At 43.5% G+C, this 8,974-nt stretch overlaps 1 protein-coding gene across 1 annotated transcript; it reads right to left on the bottom strand.

Annotated features, from left to right (window-relative positions):
- Positions 1-6,138: 6,138 nt before the first annotated feature.
- On the bottom strand, positions 6,139-7,035 carry LOC118094584 (vomeronasal type-2 receptor 26-like). Its single transcript, XM_035135113.2, has one exon. The coding sequence runs from the start codon at positions 7,033-7,035 to the stop codon at positions 6,139-6,141; it is 897 nt and encodes a 298-aa protein (XP_034991004.2).
- Between the last annotated feature and the right edge of the window lie 1,939 nt (positions 7,036-8,974).

The following is an 8,974-nucleotide window of genomic DNA, read 5'->3' as shown; positions in this document are numbered from 1 at the left end:
TTGCTTTATCAACAATATAAAATGAAATAATAATTAAAAGATATACGGGGGGAGTGCCATTACCTGCCAAGGCTGCAAATTCTGAAGCTGCGGTCTCCATCCTCTCACAATTCCTCTGTCTTTCGACCAGGACTGGAACATGGCATGTAGAGCATGTGCCACAACATAGACAGCATTGAAGATGCTGTAGCTGTGGCCAGTCATGCTCATCTCAAAGCCAGACGAGGGGAGGCTGTCCAGCTTCTCCTGTCCTGTGCAGGTTTCACTGAACTCAGCAATGGAATTTGGAAAGGAACAATGGAATGTCTGTTGCCAGAACTGCTGAAGAAAACCATCATCACCTGCCGTGAAAGGATTTAGGGAGCGAAGAAGGGTCTTGAATCCTTGCACCTCATTTGAGTGCACGGTGAAGCATATGGAGCCATGAAATGGTCGCATATCCTGGCTCGTTCGAAAGGCCACTGCTGAGAAATCCAGTTGAGCAGTCATAATCCATACCTTGGCCAAAGATGTCACATTTTCCGCTTCCCCTGCTGCTAGCGATAATTGCAAATAAAACATGGACTTGGCTTCTCCATAGACAACGACAGCATTGGCTTTGCTTTCCGCAATAGCATGATAGGATTGGAGCCACTGGGGTATCATGTCGTAATACTCTTCAAAATATGTGCCTTTCGAAGTTCTCTCTGAAAAGGCCAAGCAGATGCCTCTCTGGAAAAGCAGAGTTTGCAGGATTTCCATAAACTTCTCTCCACTCTCACTATCCACCGCAAGCAACCCAACCCAAGTCCAACCAAAGTGCAGAAGTAACTCAACAATCCCAGTGTACTGATGGGCTTCATTGGGCACCATCCTGTAGAAGGAGGTGGATTGGCTTTGACTGGCACCCTCTGGAGCAAATGAGCCATAAGTGAGCTAAAAGGAAACAGATTTCCCGTTAATGCAGTAGAAACATTGATTATGTGTGGGTAGTAATGATGAAACAATTGTGCTTTGGACCCACTGTCTTAGTAAGCCCGTCAGGGACTGGGCAGATGAGGAGGAGTGGTGGAGAGCAGCACCCCAAGAACCTTCCAGAGAGAACGAAGGGGGGGGGGAGAGTATGGTGGGGTGGTTTGAGACGGGTCATACCCGAGAAGGAAAAAGGAGCTGGGAAATAACAGGTGGTGAGACTTGGGATTCTCCCCACAGGCCTTGATAGCTGCAGGCTACGACAGTGATGGGCAACCTTTTGAGCTTGGTGTGTCAAAATTCGCCAAAAAACCGAGCATAACTCGGGTGGTGTGTCACTTTGAGAAAAAAACCCATAATTTTGCGATATAGTTTAAATAACAAAAATGTATAATTGTAATATATAACTGTATTTAATAAACCAAAAACTAATTATTTAACCAAACCAAACAAAAAAACCCCCTATTTATCACAAAGTGCCCAGAGCTATTGAGCTTTTTTGGAAGGAGCTGCTGACCAAAGTTTTGGAGGTTTTTAGGGTGTGTGCCCCAAAGCTGCTGAGCTTTTAGGGGGGGGAAGAGAACAGAAATAAATGATGAATAATACCTTCGCTGGAACTAACACACAGCACCGACATAGTCTGCCAAAGCGCAAAAAAAAACCCAGCACAGAACGGGTTAAAAAACTAACACTGTTACACCCAATCATAGTCTGCCAAAGCACCAGAAAAAACAGCACAGAAAGGGTTAAAAACCAATCACTGGCTACCAGCAACAACAAAGGATCCGGGTTTTAACAGCGGAGACAAACTGTAGTGGAGACAAGCTCTAGTGGAGACGAGCTGTAGGAGGAGCGGGAGAACAAATGGGGGGGGGGACAACAACAGTGTGAATGGGCTGATGGGGCGCATGCCAGCAGTGAGGGCTCTGCGTGTCACGTCTGACACATGTGTCATAGGTTTGCCATTACTGGGATACGAGAAAGCAAGAGCAATAATCCGCCAATGAGTTTTGGATGTGGAACTGCAATGCCATGTGAGCGAGATGAATAAACATCCAGCCATAAAAGATAATGGGAGAGGATTTTCCCCAGCAAAGTATTTGTCAAAATTACAAATACAGTACCTAAATACAGATGGGCATTTACCCTTGTTAGATTTAATGTACTGCCATCTGCTTTACTGCAGGGAAGATTCGCAAGTAAACCATACAGTGGTACCTCGGTTTATGAACACAATTGGTTCCGGAAGTCTGTTCATAAACTGAAGCGTTCATAAACTGAAGCGAACTTTCCCATTGAAAGTAATGGAAAGTGGATTAATCTGTTCCAGACGGTCCGCAGAGTACTTAAACTGAAGCGTTCATAAACTGAAGCGAACTTTCCCATTGAAAGTAATGGAAAGTGAATTAATCCGTTCCAGATGGGTCTGCGGCGTTCGTAAACTGAAAATTCATAAACCGAGGTGTTCATAAACTGAGGTTCCACCGTATGTGGAACGAGTCTGTCCCTGCGGTATGTCGGAGGTAGAAACTGCCTCCCACGTTTCATTACGCTGCCGTTTCTACAGTGACAAACGCCGGGTTTTCATTTCTCCTGTTATGCAGAATTTCTCAAATGACTCCGAATCCCAATGCCTAAAATTCCTTGTAGAAGATAAGGACCCTGAGATTACAATAAAAGTAGCCAATTTTTGTGCGACTGCCATAAAACTCAGGGAACAAGCGGTGTCACCACAATGATAAAGGGCCCCAACGGCAATTTTAGGCTATATTTTAGTGACCCAGTTTTAATTTACATATTCTAAATGCTGTAATATATACACGTGTACCGTCCCTGCCGTGTAAATTTTAATGCAACACCATTGAGTTTTATGATTTTTTTTATTCTGTATGTGAGCTGGTCTGTGACCGTAAATAAAATTGAATTGAATTAACAGGTGGTGAAGAACCGGAGCAAGGTAGCAGTGAAGAGAGACAGGAGTCGGATGTGTTAGAAACAGTACAGCAGCCAAGTGACATGCTGTCTCTGGACAGTTTGCCAGAGCCCCCTCCTTCCCCAAGGACCAGGTGTGAATGAATGAATGATTTTATTAATACGGTTGCAGACCAGCATCAACACGCACAATATCACAGATCATAAAACATATCAAAAATACAAGGACAGTGTGAATATAACAAGGATTTAAATATAAAATTTGAAATTACTTATTAGCGTACCCCCTGTAATTAACATTTAGGGGTTTGATCATTATGGGATACCACTAGCTTCCTGCGATTGATTGCAGACACACAAAATTTGGCTACATTTAATGCAGTCTTGGGATTCTTGTCCTCTAGCAGTAGTTTTAAACTATGGTGTTCGGATTCTTTCATGGACTTTTGCAAAACAGGTGTAATAAAAGTCAAACGTATATCCTCATACAGATGACAACGTAATAGTACATGTGAAGCAGTTTCTACCTCCATCGAGCCACAAGGGCAGACCCGTGCTGTATATGGTTTACCCTCAAATCTGCCCTGTAGTAAGGCAGAAGGGAGAACATTTAATCTGACGAGGGTATTTGGGTATCTTAATTTCTGACAGATAGGTAGTTAGCTGGAGAGAAACCTCTCCCATAGTCCCTTATTACTGAATATTTGATCATTTCGCTCATGTGGCATCATTGTAATTCTACGTCCCAGATACGCTGGCGAATTAAAGTCCTGGCTCTCTCGTATCCTGCCTCAATCAAGATCTGCGGAGAGAGTCCAAGGCTTCTTATCTTTTCAAACGGGGAGACTTTCCAGTTAGAATGATAGGAGTCTAACAATGTTAAAGGTGCCAGCCCGGCCGGGAAGAAGATAAGTTTTAACCAACAGGACACAGGAAAGAAGAATGAGGGGAAGTCACCATGTTTGTCTCTTACCTGGGGAATCTTGTAGACACCTAAGATAGCGGCCATGTGGAGGGAAATCTCAAAGTCAAGACCCCCAATGACTGCCATCAGATTTTTCTGTTTGTCACACTGGTAGTTGGGTACAAATCTATAGTGTGTAGAGAGTAGCTCCAAAGTGGCCCAGTAGGTCATCCTTTCACTGAAGTAACTATCAAAGATGTGGAATCCTAATGTGACATTAGGTAATATATTGGAATTCTTGTTGATTTCCTTGACTGCAAAGACCAGGGCCAAAATTTGCTGATAGTATTTTGGTACAACACTGCAATGAGAGTTGGACATCAAACCGTTTTGCTGTGTAGCATTTTTTATCGATCTGTTTAAGGAAACTTATCTTCCCTGCCTTTCTGTGCTAGGGAATAACAAGGCAGTTTACAGGCAGATTTAATTAAACCAATAAAGAATTTGGTTTAAACACACACACACACAGCAAAAACTGCATCACATTCTTCACTCAAGTGAAGCTTGAGTTCCACTATGATTGCTAGATCCTAGCCAGAGGTGTCCTTCATCTTATATTTGTGAAGTTGGTCCTTCCTGCCTAAGTGCAGAACCTTACATTTGTCCCTATTGAAATTCATTTTGTTAACCCAGTTCTCCAATCGGTTAAAGAAATCTTGAATCCCAAGGCAATGGAGCAATTTCTTGGACCTTACAGTCTTGGCAGAGTTTGAGTTCCAATAGATATTGGGGAAGTTGAGGTCTCCTATGACAACTTTATCTCTTGTTTCATAATCTACTCTAGGAAGGCATAATCTAAATCTTCAATCTGGCTTGGAGGTCATAATGTCATATCTCACTGGAAGACTACTCTTTCTTTGCTTCCAAGCTGGATCCTAGATAATCCACCTCATTCCTACAAACTGGAATAAACCAGAGACTAGAAATTTATTGTCAGTCTTTGATCGTTTTAGATGTTAAAATTCAGGTGGTGGGGAGGGTTAAGTCTAAGATTGATCCTATGTTCTGGGGGGTGGGGGATATTTTGCAACCCTCCCTATAAGTAATAAATTCCCATAGCTAAAATAAATAGGATGCATTTCTGAGCCCACTTGGTTAGGAATTAATATCACATGAGAATTGAAAAATTGAAATACTTACAATGGATTAAGAATCTGATGGATGGATGGCCATTGTATGAAGGTTTCAGAGTCAACAGAGGACAGGATGTGGGAAGTAAGGGCACCAATGAGAAGGTCACCTGGCTGATAGTACTTGTGTGGGATATGGAGGTGATTGATGCTCCGATTGACATTTGACAGATTTGCCATTTGCAGCAGCGAGAAAATTAACAGCATCAACACTGCCATACTTTTTCCGAGGCAGAGACTTCCCTGTTGACATCTAATCAGCATTGGCACTAGAAACAGCCTCAGCACAGCAGCTTGCCTTAAATGGCATTCTCCATATGCACCAGCTAAATTCCCAAGACCTAGGATACAACTCCAGGGGAAAGCTCACTAAACGAGTCAGAAGCACCTTGGCATCTGCTTGGGATGGCAGAGAGGGTTATAATTCTTTTTAGACTTGAATCCTGGAAATCTAGGGAGGCCTAATCAGAAGTAGATTATTACCATGTAATTGATAATAACAGGGGAGAGAATAATGATTCCCTTTGCATCAGCTGGTCCATTGGAAGCAAAGACAACATCCTCTGTGAAGCTGCAATGATCCACACAGAATAATCCCTCAGTCTACCTTGATTTCAGTCAAGCTTTTGAAAAATTATATTTTCGTGAGAAAGCTGGTAAGATGTGTGCTGAACATGTGCAGAGGAGGGCAACCAGGAAGATGATGGGTGGGAAACCAAGCCTTATGAGCAACAGTTGAGGGAGTTGGGTATGTTTAGCCTGGAAAAAAGGAGACTGAGAGGAGATATGATACCCAACTTCAAATATTTCAAGGGCTGTCACATGGAAGATGCAGCAAGCTTGTCTCCTGCTACAGAGAGTAGGCCCCAAACCAATGGATTCAAGTTATAAGAAAGGATGGAGGTGGAGTTTCTGGGCATCACTTTCTTCTGTGAAATGGGGGTGGGTGGGTATTTGTGTCCACAAGAGTTCCTGAGTTATCCAAATGTGCCCTTGGGCCCCCAAAGGTGAGGACTACATCTCGGGGACGACGACACATGGCTTATTTATTTATTTTAATGCAAACAGAAAGTTCAACAAGCAAATACAATAAAATTATGTCATGGAGTCAGCAGCAAAATCATTACCCATAACAAAAAATAGTGACAACAAGATATTTTCTTATTTCTTCTTTATTAACTGCTTCTTGCTGTTCAGATCAGGCCTCAACACAATGATGTAGCATTTGGGAGCAAAGATGGAGCCCATTAAGCCAGCACTGGAGGCCAAGATGGAGAAGATCTCCACAGCCACCATGTATTTCCCCTTGGTGCTCAGGTAGACCGGAACAAAGGAGATCCAAACACTACAAAACAACAACATGCTGAAGGTGATGAATTTGGCCTCATTAAAGCTGTCAGGCAGTTTCCTGGCTAAAAATGCTACAATGAAACTGACAATGGCCAGGAGGCCCATGTAGCCCAGGACACAGTAAAACATGGCAGATGACCCGTCATTACATTCCAGAATGATTTCTCCCATCACAGAGCACTTGTCAAAATGGGGATATGGGGGAGAGGTTCCCAGCCACACAGTGCAAATACCAGCTTGGATAATAGTACAAGTCAACACAATGGAGCTTGCCAGTCTTTTCCCCACCCATTTTCTCATTCTGGATCCTGGTTTGGTGGCCATGAATGCCAGAACAACGGTAATGGTTTTGGCCAACACACAAGAAACAGTCACTGTGAAAACCACACCAAAAGCCATTTGTCTGAGAACGCAGCTCACTCTGTCTGGTCGGCTGAGGAAGATGAGGGGACAGAGAAAACAGAGAAGGAGAGAGATGAGGAGAACGTAGGTGAGGTCCCGGTTATTGGCCCTGACAATCGGTGTGTCCTGATGCCTCCTAAAGATGGCGAGGGACAAAATTGTGAGTAAAGAGAAGAAAACGGAACCAAAAGCTAAGCTCATCCCAAGCGGTTCTTCCAACGTCAAGAAGCTGATTAACTTTGGAATGCATTGTGTTCGGTTCTTGTTTGGATAGTGATCTTCTGAGCATCCAACACAGTCATTCATGTCTGAAAAGAAGAAAGGATTCCATTTAAGGGTGTCACTTGAGAGTAGGTATGTATCCTACTGGCAGTATGGGGCTTTTCAGTTGGGTGTGTGAGAGACGATCCTTTTCAGACACAGGAGTGACTAGCATGGGAAGAAAGTGTAGGACAGTAGGAGGCCTGTGCTCTGCAGGTGCACTGGTCCAACTAATCTCCATCACCACCCAGGTAATCTAGTGATAAACGACCTCTCGTTCATGGGGCCATTTTAACAAGTTACACCTACCAGTCCTGTATCTGATGACATATCCGATGTTAGGTGTAAGGTAAAGGTAAGGGTACCCAGGTCCAGTCGAGAACGACTCTGATGTTGCGTCGCTCATTTTGCTCTATAGACTGAGGGATCCGCCGTTTGCCCGCAGACAGCTTCCAGGTCATGTGGCCAGCATGACAAAGCCGCTTCTGGTGAACCAGAGCAGCACACAGAAATGCCATTTACATTCCCGCCAGAGCAGTACCTATTTCTCTACTTGCACCTTGATGTGCTTTTGAACTGCTAGGTGGGCAGGAGCTAGAACCGAACAATGGGAGCTCACCCAGTGGTGAGGATTCAAACCGCCGACCTTCTGATCAACAAGCCCTAGGCTCTGTGGTTTAAACCAGAGCGCCACATGCGTCCCAGATGTTAGGTGTAGGGCAGGTAAAAGTGTGCTTTGTAAACCCCAACCATCATCTGATCATTCGGGCTTGCAAAGCACCTCTTTGAAAATGCTGTGCCTCGTTGCTGTGCCATCAGCTGGTTGCAATGAAGGGCTCCAAGTCTGTGAAGTTCAATGACCATGGAAAACACAAATACAGTGGTACCTCGGTTTAAGTACACAATTGGTTCCAGAAATCTGTACTTAACCTGAAGCATACTTAACCTGAAGCAAACTTTCCCATTGAAAGTAATGGAAAGTGGATTAATCCGTTCCAGAGAGGTCCGCGGAGTACTTAAACTGAAAGTACTCAAACCAAACCGTACTTAAACCAAGGTATGACTGTACATCAATAGCAGCGATTGTGACACCTTTCACACTGCTACAGATGCTTCACAGGAAATCTAATATGACACATATCTGAAAGCTACCTAATGTCTCCTACCTTTCTGATGTGAAATCTTGCCTTCTGAACATGGATCACAGTCATAGCAGCAGAATTTCTCCCCTTCCTTCTTTTTTCTCCTAGTACCAGAAGGGCATTTTTTGTTGCATTGAGAGAGGGGTGGCACCTGTGAATTTGAATTAACCATAAAGGGATCAAGTGGGTGGGAGAAATGGCATATTAAGAGAATTTTGAAAGCAATGAGCTGTCAACAGCCTTTAATGGCATCTAATGAGACAGACAGCCTCGTTGGCTGTCCAACGAGGCCTTACAAATAGCGGAGGAGAGGAGGCAAGCAAAATGCAAGGGAGATAGGGAAAGATACAGGAAACTGAATGCTGATTTCCAAAAAATAGCAAGGAGAGACAAGAGGGTCTTCTTAAATGAGCAATGCAAAGAAATAGAGGAAAACAATAGAATGGGGAAAACCAGAGATCTGTTCAAGAAAATTGGAGATATGAAAGGAACATTTCGTACAAAGATTACCATAATAAAGGACAAAAGTGGTAAGGACCTAACAGAAGCAGAAGACATCAAGAAGAGGTGGCAAGAATACACAGAGGGATTATACCAGAAAGATCTGGAGGTCTCGTACACCTCAGGTAGTGTGGTTGCTGACCTTGAGCCAGACATCTTGGAGAGTGAAGTCAAATGGGCCTTAGAAAGCATTGCTAATAACAAGGCCAGTGGAAGTGATGATATTCCAGCTGAACTATTTAAAATTTTAAAAGATGATGCTGTTAAGGTGCTACACCCAATATGCCAGCAAGTTTGGAAAACTCAGCAATGGCCAGAGGATTGGAGAAGATCAGTCTACA

This window comes from Zootoca vivipara, chromosome 13, assembly GCF_963506605.1.
Source record: "Zootoca vivipara chromosome 13, rZooViv1.1, whole genome shotgun sequence".
Lineage (NCBI taxonomy): Eukaryota > Metazoa > Chordata > Lepidosauria > Squamata > Lacertidae > Zootoca > Zootoca vivipara.
Note: the sequence above shows the minus strand (reverse complement) of the source record. Positions and strands in the feature narration are given on the sequence as shown.